The following is a 13971-nucleotide window of genomic DNA, read 5'->3' as shown; positions in this document are numbered from 1 at the left end:
CCTGCTCCTTCCTGTGTGTTTCTGTAGGTGCCATAAAATGTGGGTTCTGGAAAAATCATGTTACATTTGTTCTGTTGGATCAAAGCAACGACTTATTCTAGTCAAAGTAAAATATGCGTGGAAATACTTTTTCATCTTTTATTTCAGGTAGCTTTTCATTACCCTAACGTGTTCCTTGCCTTCACCAACGTGATCTGCCTGTAGCTGGCCTTGCTTCAAGAAGGGCATTGGTTTAGAGTCAGGAGACAACTCCCAAAATCCTTTCCAACCTAAATTACGCACTGATTCTGCGCACAGATACTCATCTCTACCACCATCACACAGAAACATAAGTACCCACGAGGAATGTGCAGCATCTGCTCCATTTCTCTTCATTTTCTTCACATTAACACACCTTTAATTAGAATCTTGGTCTTTCTGAGCATCTTCACGTTCCATGTGCACATGCTGATGGGTGGCTTGGTTGGGCTGCCATTAGGCAGTGACTGGCTGTGTGTTGGCTGCTGTTGGAGTTTAAAGTGGGCATTCAATAGTGCTTGAGGCTCTCTGGAGCTGGAAATATGTTGAGTTTGGGGAATCTCTTCTCCTTCCCCGGAGCTTCGGAGGGAAACCACGGCGCCTTCCTGAAACACCCTGTGCGTCTCCAAGCAGAGCTTTCTCTGCAGGACCTTGCTGGGCGTGAACTGGCGTGACCGCAGCACCAAGAGTTGGAGCCCCAGGAGCCTCCTCCGCCTTGAAGCTCCCATGAGGAACAGACGGAAACGGAGCAAAGTGCACGCAGGAGAAGCCTGGGCTGGTGCCACGTAGTTAATTCAGTAAGTTACTTCACTCAGTGCCACGGAGTTAATTCTCTCCCCTCGTCGTAGTTTTGCTCTCCTGGGGTTCATTAGCTGGTTCATCTGCGCTGGACTGATCCCCGTGGTGTATTTGGTGCCGAGAGGAGGCTGCACGGAGAAGTGAGAAGCGGCTCTGAGTGTTACTGAAGGCTTAATGAGGCCCAGCCCTGGGAGCGAGTCCCGGTGGCCTCGTTAGTGCAGGTAATTGCCAGCTGTGAGCACAGGCAGGCGAAGCACGGGGGGCTCCTGTGCTGGCGGAAGCCTTGCTGGGTTTTACAGAGCAATCCTGTGCCTTGGGGGTGAGATCCCGGCCTGCGCTCGAGGCCCCTTGCACCACAGCTGACCAGTTTCAGCGCGGTGCTGCCCTTTCAGGGCTCTTCCTTCCTCTGCGTGGCACAGAATCGCCCGAGGTTGGAAGGGAGCTCTGAAGATCGCCCAGTCCAGACAAGGAGACTCCACAGCCCCTCTGGGCAGCCTGTCCCAGTGCTCTGCCACCCTCCCAGTGCAGAAGTGCCCCCTCACATTGAGCCAGAACCTCCTGGGCTTCACTTGGTGCCCATTGCCCCTCGTCCTGTGGCTGGGCACAGCTGAAAAGAAACCTGCTCCATTGCCATTAGAGCCTGGTGGTCAGCCCCAAATGCATCCCTGGGTCTCCAGCAGGTCCCAAGGTGCTGTAGGAGAGCGCTTTGCTCCTGGAAAAGCTGCTTGTGCCTGTGTTTGTTACCAGCCTTCAAAGAACAGCTGGTACTGTTTCAAAGAACAGTCTTCAGGCACTGCAGGTAAAAAGGGGAGATTGTTTTGTTCCAGAAAGCCGAGACAAGGAGATGGAGGGGGGCTTCAGGTAGGCGACCATGGCCGTGCTGCTGAACAGGGAGAGCACGGCCAGGTGAGGGAGGCACGTGGAGAAGGCTTTGTGCCGGCCCTGCTTGGAGGGGATCCTCAGCACGGCCCCGAAGATCTGCACGTAGGACAGCAGGATGAAAACAAAGCACCCGAAGGCAAGAGAGACCCCGAGCACAAGAAGCCCGACCTCCCTGAGGTAGGAGTTGGAGCAAGAGAGCTTGAGCATCTGGGGGATCTGGCAGAAGAACTGGTCCAGGATGTTGCCGTGGAAAAGAGGGAGTGAAAACGTCCCAGTGCCTCGCCACCCCCCGAGGGAAGAATTTCCTCCTCACCTCTGATCTAAATTGTGGTGTGATTCGTAGCCCTCTCTACCAAGTGACCCAGCAGAACAATTCCAACCAGGAACCCGAGCAACGAGAAGCCTTTGAGCGAATTAAGCAGGACACCGTTCACGCAGTAGCCCTTGGGCTACTTCAGGTAGGACAAAAGGTATAAAAAAGTCTAAAGTCTGCTTTATAGCAGAGGCAGGGAGAATGGCCCCACCTGGAGCCTCTGGCAGAAAGCTGCAGGGGAGATTTGAGGTCAACCCCAAGGATTTGGGAGTCTGGGATGAAGAGCATCTGAAACCAACCCCCCAAACAAGAGATACTGGCAGCGTATGGAGGGGAGCGAGCTGCTTCGGGAGTGCTTGGTGCTGCAGCACGGCTCCTCCTGGCACCCCGGCTGCCGGTGTGGAAGTGATCGTGGACTGAAGAAAAGACAGATTTGGGAACATCCTCACCAGAGCAGGAGATGACGTGCTGAAGAGGCCCCAGGATACAAGAAATGAGCAGGAAACGAGAAGCCTTGTGCCCTGCTCACTGACCCAGCTCTAAACACCCCTTTCCTATTTCCTAGAGGAAAGAGCCTATTTCGTCCTTTCTTCTCTCCCATCACTTGGCGTCTGAGCAAATTGCTCCCGCTCTGCTCTCCCAAAGTGGCCAGGAGTGAGAAGAGGAGGGAGGGAGGGCTGAGAGGGTGTCAAGATGAGAACATCCTTGCTCCATCTCTCAGAGCAGGGAAGCACCAGGACGAGGCAGGAGGGGAGGGGGCACTGCCACGGCAGAAGGGGAGAAGCCAGCACAGAGGAAGAGCTTTTCCAGGAGAACTGAGGGGGGAGAAACAGAGCTCCTCCAGCAGCTGCTGCTCCTCCTCCCCTGCACCAAGAGGTGCTTGAGAGAGCCTTCTGCCACTGGGATGAGGATCTGGGGGGAGTCGAGGCAAAATGAAGACAGGAGGCCTCAGGGGGAGAGTTAAGAAAGCCGCTGGTGTGCGTGGCGTGAGCGACCCCCGAGCAGAGCAGTGCTGTGGGCTGGCAGCAGCCTGGAAATAGGCGAGGAAAAGATTTGTGCCCTCAACTCTGCCACTTCCCTCGGGGCTGATGAGGAAAAAGCACTCACCAGAAAGGGTGCAGAGGGCTGCGAAAACACAGTCAAGAAACAGAGCAAAAAGAAATACGAGCAGGTCTGGGAGAAAAAGACAGAGAGAAATGTCGAGGGAAGACAGAAAGCTAAGTAAGGTTAGAGGGTTAGCAGCAAGCATTAGCTGATTCTTTGCTGGGAGTTTCCGATGCGGGGCTCAGGGGCAGAAGCATTCAGTACTTGAACTAAGCTGACCATCAAAGCCTGCAATTTGCCATCAAAGGCCACCAATGAGGTCACCAATGAGGCCACCAAAGGCCACCAATGAGGCCACCAATTTACCCAAACAAGGCTAGCCATCAGAAGTTGAAATTCTTTTCAAGTTTTCATTTGAATATTCTTTTCTCTGAAATTCTTTTCAACTTTCAATTCTGCGCTTTTTCTGAAAGCGCAGCCCAGCGGGATGGAAATGGTGCTGTCTTTTTCTCCCCAGCTGCCGTCGCATCCTCTCCTTTCCCCTCCAGGGATGTGCAGGTTTTCTCCACGTTGCTCTGAGGGCAGCTTCCCAGCTCTTGTCCCAGCAAGGGGAGGTTCCTGGCCATGGAGGCCGTGGAGAAGGTCCCTCAGCTGGAAACATCGTTGTGTTTTCCTCCACTGTCTCGCCGTCCGCTGTCAGATGGATTTCTGTGAAGGGAGTGAGACTCTGAGCAAAAACTGCTACAGGTTCTTGGGGCTCTTTGCCCACACGCGGACCCCGTGGATGGCTTCAGGTCCCGCCGTTTCCCTCCCTCTGCTCACCCCATCCCCAGACCCGGCCAGCAGCAGGGCTCAGCTCTGCCAGGCCCACCCACAAAGCCCCTCTCTTCCCACCCGGCCTGGAAACCAGCACCCAGCTGCAAACACACACTCTCCTCTCGGGCCAAGAGCAGCCTCCTGCTTCGTTAGGCCTTCTAAATGCTGCCAAATAACGTGGCCTGCTGTGTCTGCGTGGCAACAGAAGGGAACTTGAGGGACTTGAGGCTAGCCATGGAGGAGCCCAAGGTTCTGCTTGGATCGAGCCAACCCCCGGCTCCAAACTGAGATCTCGTTGGAGAGGCCCCGCTGTCCCCAGAACTACTTGCCTCCGAGGCTTGAGCCCCCAAGGGAACAGGGATGTGGATCACGCACCTCTTTTGCCACCTCTGACGGCGTTCTTGCAGCTCCGAGCAATCAAAGCTCGGGTCACCTTGGACTGGGCGGCGGTGTCGGGAGGCTGGGTTTGAGCTCTGGCGACTGAGGATGCTCAGAGCTGGCCCCCTGGTCCGTCGGTGTTCCAGAAATAGACGTGTCGCAGTGCTCCCTGAGCGGTCTGGCTCTTATAGGATAAGGGCACAGCTCCACGGTCAAAGGTTTGAACTTCGGAATTTTGTACTTCCTGGGCGGATTAGGTGGAGGCATTCGCGGAGAGGGCCCGAATTCAAGCTTTGGTCGTGGCTGAATCTCAAAGATGGGCCCCTTGTCTGTCTGTGTCTGAGAGGTAGAGGGGTCGCTGGGCTCCTTCAGCAGGCTGGCTTTCTTACCTACAGGCAAGGGCGTAGAGTGCCTGTGTAGGAGCTTTGGTTTTTGAAATTGTGCAGAGCTGGCCTCCTGGTCCATCTTTGTCCCACTAGTAGAGGTGCTTGGGATGGCTCTAATATCTATAGGCCATGCCGCAAGGGGCCTGGGTACAAGCTTTGTCAGTTGATTCTCAGAACCTGCCCCCTGGCGGGTCACTGTCACAGAAGTAGAGGCGTTGCTGGGCTCCGAGCTCAGGCTGGCTCTAATACCTGCAGGCCACGGTGTACGGGGCCTGGGTACAAGCTTTGGCAGTTGATGCTCAGAACCTGCCCCCTGGCGTGTCACTGTCACAGAAGTAGAGGAGTTGCTGGGCTCCGGGCTCAGGCTGGTTCTAATGCCTACAGGCCATGGTGTAGGGGGCCTGTTTTTGAGCTTGGAATTGGAATCTTCCATCTTTGGGCGGTCTGGAAGCACGGACCAGAACCTCACAGCCCGTGACTTCGGCAGTCTGTGGGAGCTGGAGCTCCCTTGCTGGAATCTGCCTCTGTCATCGCTGGGCTCCTGAATTATGCTGCCCTCCGAGCTCGACAGGGACAGCATGGACACGATGGGTGTTTCAAGCGGGCCTGGGGCTTTCTGAGATTCGGGGCGCTTCACTCGCTCCGTCACTGGCAGGGCTTCCAGGATGGATACTTTCCTGACTTCAGGAGGGGCTTTTGCTACTTTTTGGCCCTTGCTCCCCCGACGTTTTCCAGATTTTTCAGCCTTTGCCCGGCCCTGGTCTTGCGCCTGCTCTTTGGGTGCTGTTTTGGGCTCTTGTTTGGATTTCCTCCTGGGCTCTGTTTTGGGCAGAGTTTCTTTCTGCAGCAGGTTGCACAAAAGCTCCTTTTCGGCAGGAGGCAGCTTGGGCATCACCGGCAGCCTGCCAAAAGGACAAAGCCAAAAGAATTCATCCACCTGCACGACATCTTTGGGGCCCCATCTTGTACCCCCCCATGCAGCGCCTGTGGCTGCAGACCCCAAACAGAGGGGCCAGCCCTGAGAAGTGGGGGGCTCCTGGCAGCCTCCTACCCCCCTCCTGGAGCATCCAGCCTCACCTAAACGAAGGCTCCTTCTTCTGCTTGGCCTTCCTGTTCCAGGGCTGCACTTTTCCTTGATAAATGATGTTCAAGGTGCCCGGGAAGGGTGGCAGTTCAGGACGTTTCTCTGGAATCGGCAAGGAGAGATGTCAGAAGAACATTTCCATGACTCTGCTGTACCCGGGACACGCCGGGTGCTGAAGCCTCCTCCTGCGCTGTCCCAGGGGCCGCTGTGCTCCCCTCCCAGCCTCCATCTGCAGGGGCCTCGGCCCTCCTTGGCACCAGCCTCAGCCGGCTCAATCTTAGGCCGTGACGTGGTTTGGGGGCCAAGTTCTGGCAGAGAGGAGCTGGGTACAGCCATTTTAGGGGTGTTTTGGATCCCTGACCTCCTGCAGCACCCAGGGACAGGCACCTTGGGCACCTCACATACCAGGGCTCCATTTTGGAGGCCCGGAGACAAGAGGCTGTGCTGAGCTGGCGTGAAGCTGTGGCACAATAGGAGCCAGCAGCCGCTTTGTATCTCTCACCTTGGCTGGAAGACAACACAGCCCGTTCCTTCTCCTGCCTGTCATCCCTGCGGGCCTTGAGACGCTCCCCGGGTGATAGCTGGGGCGCTTTGTCCATTATATAGCTGGCAAAAGAAGAGATCGGCGTGACTCAGGGCACCACCACTCCCCACGCTCACCCGCTCACGGACACATTTGGCAAGGAGCAAACGCTACCGAGCCCGAGCAGCGGCAACAGCCACAAACATACTCACTCGGGGAAGATGATGACGCGGCCAGAGAAGGTCAGGGAGGCCACAGCTGGCACCCGGGACACCACCATGTCCATCAGCTGGGGAACCTGCAGGGGAGGAGCAAGGAGATGGCAAATGTCCTCTGCCTGGCCTCCGCTCGGTCCTGGAGGAGCCCAGGGCAGCGGGAGCCGGCAGGACCGCAGCTCTTGGCCACCCCAAGAGGCTGGCCAAGAGCTCCAAGCCAAGAGGTCTTGCTGGGCCAAGGGCAAGCATTGCTGCTGCCCCTGTGTGAGGCTGCCCAGGCCGTGGGGAAAACAAAACCCTCACCTTGAAAAGAGCCTTCTGAAGGCTCCCCTGTTCTGACAGGCTCTCCAAGAAGTCGTAATAGAACTTGATTTCCACCCTCGTGCCTTCGATGAGGAGCACCCCAATGTCCTTCAGCACGAGAGCGATGTTCTCCCCATTCCCCAGGCTGCGAGAGATGAGGGACGTGGTGCCTTGGATGCAGCTCTCCACCTTCTTCCAGGACACGGAGGCAGCTGCAGCCACCTCAGGGAGATGGAGGGGCTCCAGCTCCTTATGGCCTGGAAAACGACACGAGAGGGATGGAGTCGGTCACCAGCGGCCCTTCCCCGCGTGTTCCCCAGTGCTGCTCATGGCAGTCGTCACCCAGAAAGGCTTCGGTTTGGGACCTGCTCCGTGCAGGCGACGCTTTGCTTCTGAGAAGCACCTGAGATCCATGCAGCAAGGGATTCCTGCACCCTCTTACCTGGCAGGTACTCCTTGTCAGCTGTGAGGCTGTGGGCAACGATGAGGTTCCTGGCCAGCCGGAACGTGGGCCACTGCACTGTCAGGGACTTGTTCCCAACCTCGACCCGTTTGGAAATAACATCAAAGCAGCCAAGAGTGGGAATTCGGACGCCCTGCAAGTGGCAGAGAACGGAAGGGCCGAAGGTTAAGGATCAGCCGGAGGTGGTCTCATCCAGGAACGGTGCTTCGGGCCCTGCTGTGCACTTCCCACTGTTGGGAGCCAGGCTGAGGGGACCCAGGGGCTCCAAGCGACTGGGGTCAGCCCTGAGATACCACACCAACCTACCAGAAGCAACACCGCACTTGTGCGATACCTATCGGTCTCTTGGTGGGGCCTTTTGGGGTGAGTTTCCTGCTTTTGGGGTGGGGAACAAGGGCGACGTAGGTGCCAACCCACCTGGCGCAGCTGGAGGTGCTCCCGGATGTAGGCTGACACAGCATCCCAGACACACAATCTCTCTGGAAGGCAAGGAAAATCAGGTCACGTGCTGCTTCTGGTGGCTGCCAGCCTTCCAGCACCCCCACCCCCGTGTTTTGGTGGCAGAGGAAAAGAGCCGTCACATCTCCGTCCCCAAACGGAGACCCCCCGAGTTGACCACAGAGCCAGGTCCTCCCCACAGAAAGCCCCAGACGGGGCTCAGCCGCGCTCCTGTAGTGCTGGGGGTGCTCGCACCTTGGTCAGTGACGCCTCGTATCACGGAGACGTGCTCCATCGCACTGCTCTCCCAACACTCTAATGTGGTACGCCTCGTGCAAGCAGGTTGCTCCTTGCTGGCATCAGCCATCTTTGAGCTCATCCTGCCCGAACGTCTCGGTACCTCTGGTGCAGGACCCGTCGCGCAGCCCCTTTTATATGGTCCTGCCACTGTGACGTTGCCCTTATATGGTCCTGCCATTGTGACGTATGTGTGATTGCATTGTGACATCACAGTGACGCGGGCAGTGCTGGCTGTTGCCCATGGTGACGCCGGCACCAACAGGCTGCTGCCTGCCCAAGCACCTCTGTGCTGGGGGAGGACATCAAAGTATCACAGGTAATTGTAGAAATCGTAGAATCGTAAGAATTGTAGAAACTGGAATTGTAGAATTGTTGAAATTAGAATTATCAAATTGTAGAAATCAGAAAAGGATAATGGAAATGGAATCACAGAATGTCCCAAGTTGGAAGGGACTCATAAGGATCATCAAGTCCAACTCCGCACCTGGCACCGCACAGGTCTACCCAAAAATTTAGACCCTGTGACTAAGTGCACAGTCCAATCGCTTCTTAAATTCAGACAGGCTTGGTGCAGTGACTATGGCCCTGGGGAGCCTGTTCCAGTGTGTGACCACCCTCTCGGTGAAGGACCTCTTCCTGATGTCCAGCCTAAACCTCCCCTGCCTCAGCTTAGCACCATTCCCGTGGGTCCTGTCGCTGGTGGATACGGAGAATGGGTCACCTGCCTCTCCACTCCCCCTCGTGAGGAAGTCTCCCCTCAGCCTCCTCTTCTCCAGGCTGAACAGGCCCAGTGCCCTCAGCCGCTCCTCATACATCTTGCCCTCTAGGCCCTTCACCATCTTCGTCGCCCTCCTCTGCACACTCCCCAACAGTTTAATGTCCTTCTTGCACTGTGGTGCCCAGAACTGCACACAGTACTCGAGGTGAGGCCGCACCAGCGCAGCGCAGAGCGGGACAATCACCTCCCTTGACCGGCAATGCCGTGCTCGATGCACCCCAAAGAGAATGCATCTCTTTGGAGGGAAAGACCAAAGGGAAAGACCACTGCCAAAGACTGGCGAGGGGCCCTCCACTGCTCGCCCTGCCTGCGCCATGCCCTGTGTGCCCGTCCTGGTCGCACGCGCTCCCTAGAGGCTGTTTTTGAATGGCCGGGGAGGGGGCATTGCTGGCTCCACCTACGCCTCGTCAGCCTCCCTCGTGAGGGATGCCGGGTCCTGGCGGCTCCCTGGGCTGCTTCGAGTGGCCTCGATGCCAAAAACAGTAAAGTCCTGCCCGCCTCCACCCCCTTCTCCGCTGCAGAACTCATCTGCCCTGGAGCCCATCGCCTCGGCAAGTATTGTAGGGATCGTGGAGATCATAGGACTGAATTGTAGGAATCGTAGAAACGGAATCGCAGAATTGCAGAAATTAGAAAAGAATCGCAGGATAGTAGAAATCACAGAATAGTAGTGACAGAAATCAGAAATGGAACCGAAGGGATGGTGGTACCGTAGGGATCGTAGAAATTAGCATCATTGTGACATAGAAACCAGAAAAGAATCGCAGAAATTACAGAACTGGAGAATCAGATCACAGAAATCGTAGAATCAAATTGTAGAAATCATACAAATATAATCATAGAATTGTAGAAATCATAGAATCAGAAATAGAGTAATAGAGTTATGGAACAGATAGAAATCATAGAAATAGAATCCTAGAATGGTAGAAATCAGAAAATCTTCGAAATAGAATTGTAGAAATTGTAGAAATGTAGAAATCAGAAAAGAATATTAGGATTGTAGAAATTGTAGGATTGTAGAAATCAGAAAAGAATCTTAGAAATAGAACTGTAGAATTGCAGAAATCATAGAATCCCAGAACTGTAAAAATTGTAGAAATCATAGAATACCAGAACTGTAGAAATTGTAGAAGTCATAGAAACGAGAGAAATGCTCACTCCTCTTGGTTTGGCCATGGCACAACAGGGCTTGCACCGCATTGAGGCCTTGGGGCGAGAAGCTGGGAGAGCACCCTGCTGGGACAACTCGCCCAACCTGACACGGGGGCTCTGGAGAAGAGAATTTGGCCCCTGTAAGTGTGTTGTGGACCAGCAGGAGAGGCTTTGGACCGTAAAAAAACAGGTTTGGACCAAAACCGGTGGCTTTAGACCCTTAAACTGAGGCTTTGGTCTTTCAGAATTGATGTTTAGACCTGAAAAACGAGAGTTTGGCTTCTAAGATTTAGGCTTCAGCCCCCCAAAATGGGTGTTTGAACACTTAAAGGAGGGTTTGGACACTAAAAAGGGAAGTTTAGGTCTACAGAAATTAGGGTTTGGATGCTAAAAAGAGAGGTTTGATCTCCAAGTGGAGGTTTTGGACTCTCAAATACAGTTTGGACCCTAAAATTAGGATTTGTATTTTAAATTCACCATTACGGAGGGAGGAGGTGCCACCTGGCAGCCCTCCCCCTCCTGGGGACCTGGAAGCTCTGCACACTGCAGCTTTTCTGCCCCCAAAGAAGGGAAAATGGGCATGGGGAATGCAGGTCACGGTCGGTCTGTAATGCTTTGTCTGCTGATCTTCCTTTATTTCATCAGTCACCTTCTGAGCCCATTCGTGGGGGCGGTTGGTATGGTTGTGGTAATGTTTTTGGACCCGTTTGGTGGTCGGTTTTCTTTTGGAGGTCATTTACTCAACATCACCACCCCTCTTTCTCCCTGCTTCCCTTTCCCTTCCGGGATCTGTTGGATGCATTTGGAGCCAGTAATGCCATGAACATGTACATGCAGTGCAATCCGCTCTAATTCTTGTCTCAATAAACTGTAATTAGCATTTCCGTTGTCATTCTTCCTTGTGGGAAGAGGGAGGTTTTAAAGAGGGTGCAGGAGCACCTACTGTTGTAGGAAGTACAGCTAATTACTACAAAAAAAAAAAAAAAAAAAAAAAAAAAAAAAAAAAAAACAGCTAATTACTACAGTGTGTGTTAATATAAAATTACACAAACAATCTGGATGACCTGGGCAGATACAACCTTCTTGTTGGCCACTTTTGGAAATCGGTTTTACTAAAATCCCCGTTACTTTCTTGTGGGTTGTTCCATTAATCATTCGGCACCCTATCTTATGCCATTCTTATAATGTATATAAATGGCCACCATTTGTTCGCCAAATAACCACAACTGCTAACTTTCCATTAATGCTCTTATCCTCTGTTGTTATGGCTTTGGACCAAGGCCACTCACCATTCTCTATTATCGTAGAGGCGCCTTCTTGAATCACAATTACAATTCATAAGCCATAGAAATAAAACAGACTTGTTAACTAAATTCCTGCTGACTGTAGTACTAAATACTCCTGACCATAACACCAGTAAATATCGAGCCCCCCTTTTCTTGGAAGTTCAAAAAAGTCCATTTGCCACTGTTGCCCAGGCCCATGGCCTTTTCCAATTTGACCCAGTTTTGGTTTGGGGGCATTTTGGGGGTTAGGCTGGAAACAAAGATCACATTGTTAAGTTATGTTATATATGGAGTGGTAATTCGTGTCGAGAAAATGGTTGATATTAATCAAGAAGGTGGAGATTTGGGAGTGTGGCCATGGGGGTTGGCAAGCCCCGTGGATGAGATAACATTGGACTCTTAACGATAAGGCCATCAGGAATGTAAAAGAGTTTAGAGGGAACAAAGAAGGCTGATTCAGGAGACTCCATGCAGTCTTGGGTTGCTTGTTCTCCGGCTGTTAAGGCATGGAAGTTTCTGGGTGTTTACTGTTGCTGTTATATGCAAAGTTGTTTGACCAATGAAAAGTTGTTTTGAAAAGAACTGCTGTGGAGAGAAGGGTGTAAGAGGGGAGCCTGCCCTCAAGATAAAAGAAAAAGGCAACGCAATGTGATGAAGTTATGTCATCAATAAAGGAGCAGAAAGAAGGAATGAAGAGGAACAGGCTGGCAGAACGGAGACCAGGACGGGGACAGGCACTTTGATTGCCTCATGAAGATAGGTTCGGACAGACTCAGCAAACTGCTCAGAGAAGCTCATGCAGAAAGTCGCTGGAAATGGGCACACTGGAGCTGGAGAGAAGCTCGAGCTGAGAGAAGCGGACCTGTGCACACAACTGCCTCTCGCTGGTAAGCAGCTGCGCATTATGGGGCAGCTGCGTATATTATATATACGTCCTTAGAAACCAAGACTGTCCTGGTAACCTTACAGCTCATTCTCCTTATTAACAATTGGACAGTTTATGATCCTGAAATATGGGGCCAAACTGAGGTCAAGGTGTGGGACTCTGCAACTAAAAACAACAAGGTTGCGGGGGGATTGCTCGGCTCCTGGCGAGCAATCTCTGAGGCCTTAAAGAGCCGCGTGGGACCACAGTCAGAAACGTGTGGTTTGCCAGGCAGTGAGGGAGCTGCGGGCTCCTTTACTGATCTGACTGCTACGCCATGGGCCCCTCTGCTGCTACAGCCATCGAAGGCTTTTGCTGTTACGCCCCCTGGTGACCTGGACGTGTCTTTTGGCCCAGGCCTCTTGGCCTTCACAAGGAGATGGATATGCTTTTCTTCAGTCTGGAAAGCACGGGATACTTAAGGCCTGAAGACCGAGTTGCTTAACAACTTAAAGCAAGACATATTGTTACAAGAAAAGGAAAGGAAGATGGAGACTGTTAGGTCATGGAACTTAAAGGATTGTTTGTTACCTTTTCTGATTGTACATATGTATAGGCGTACTCAGGTTTAGTATATAAAAGCAATGTTCTGTATATTTAGAATGTTTGATGTTCGTGTGTGCGTGTTGGTGGAGCGTAGACTCCCCGCGCACCCAGCGCTGTTTACTTGCCTTTTATACCTTTTATAAATATTTCTTTTATAAATATTACTGAATTCAGATTGAGTTGAGACTTCATTTATATCAGGGACTACAGCTCCCAGAGTGCTGGGGGGGAGGTGAAGGACTACAGCTCCCAGCAGGCTGTAGGGCGAAGGACTGTGACTACAACTCCCAGCATGCCATGGGGGCAGAGGCCAATAGCTCTCAGTAGGGTGCAGGACTGCAGCTCCCAGAATGCCATGGGGTGAATGATTGACTACAACTCCCATCATACCATGGGGGGGGGGGGGGGGGGGGGAGACGCCTGCAGCTCCCAGCACACCTGGCGAAGGACTACAGCTCCCAGTGTGCCATGGGGTGAAGGACTGCAGCTCCCAGCATGCCATGGGGGCAAAGACTGTGACTACAATTCCCATCATGCCATTGGGGGGGGGGGGGGGGGGGGGGGGAGGGAGGACTACAGCTCCCAGCATTTGGGGGGCAAAGGTCTGTGACTACAACTCCCATCATGCCACAGGTGCAGAGGCCTACAGTTCCCAGCATGCCATGGGGTGCAGTACTTCAGCTCCCAGCATGTGGGAGTGGGAACGGGGACTACAACTCCCATCATGCTGTGGGGTGCAGGCCTACAACTCCCAGCATGCCCTGGGGCAAAGAGGGCTGTGACTACAACTCCCAGCATGCCGTGGGCAGAGGTTTTGTGCCCAAAGCGACCTCTTTAGGCCTCAAACCCTCATTTTGAGAGGAAACGTCTCACTTTTGGGTTCCTGACTCCCATGTTCAGGGCCTGGAGCCTCATTTCTGGCATTCCAACTTTCCTTTTAAGGAAGAAATCCTCTCTGTTGGGTCCACACCCACATTTTTAGGAACTTAAGCCTCATTTTAGGGAACCAAAGCCTCATTTTAGGGTCCAACAATCCCATTTTTAGAATCCTAACTCTTCTTTTTACTGCCCCAAACCTCATTTTTATATCCCAAAGCCTTCTCTTAAGATCCAAACGCCCATTTTTGGGGCTGAGATCCTCATTTTGAGGTGTCTCAAATTGATCCTCATTTTGAGTAGTCCCATTTGGGCTCCTTTTGGGGCCCAAAGCTTTGTTTTTAAGGTCGAAAGTTTTTTAGGGTCCAATTCCCCCGTTTTTGGGTTTCAAACAGTCATTTCTGAGTCTCAGAGTCAGATTTTCAGTGTCCAAATCCTATTTTTCAG

The 13971-nt window shown here is 52.9% G+C and overlaps 1 protein-coding gene across 3 annotated transcripts; it reads right to left on the bottom strand.

Annotated features, from left to right (window-relative positions):
* Positions 1-3522: 3522 nt before the first annotated feature.
* On the bottom strand, positions 3523-5945 carry LOC311425809 (uncharacterized protein). 3 transcript variants are annotated; one of them, XM_084501823.1, is made up of 4 exons: positions 5713-5945; positions 4942-5537; positions 4247-4812; positions 3523-3763 (listed from the first exon to the last, which is right to left on the bottom strand). In XM_084501823.1, the coding sequence occupies exons 2-3, from the start codon at positions 5525-5527 to the stop codon at positions 4301-4303; spliced, it is 1098 nt and encodes a 365-aa protein (XP_084357949.1). In that variant the 5' UTR covers positions 5528-5537; positions 5713-5945; the 3' UTR covers positions 3523-3763; positions 4247-4300. The 3 variants fall into 3 exon arrangements, with proteins under 3 accessions (XP_084357949.1, XP_084357948.1, XP_084357947.1); XM_084501822.1 differs by having other exon boundaries at positions 4247-5537; positions 5713-5926; XM_084501821.1 differs by having other exon boundaries at positions 4247-5927.
* Positions 5946-13971: the final 8026 nt, after the last annotated feature.

This window comes from Aythya ferina (assembly GCF_964211825.1).
Source record: "Aythya ferina genome assembly, chromosome: 34".
In the NCBI taxonomy this organism is placed as follows: domain Eukaryota; kingdom Metazoa; phylum Chordata; class Aves; order Anseriformes; family Anatidae; genus Aythya; species Aythya ferina.
This window is presented reverse-complemented; position numbering and strand designations above follow the sequence as displayed.

Excerpts from the sequence above, each read along its gene's own strand:
- LOC311425809 (XM_084501821.1), bottom strand. The coding sequence starts at position 5,527 with ATGCCCAAGCTGCCTCCTGCCGAAAAGGAGCTTTTGTGCAACCTGCTG.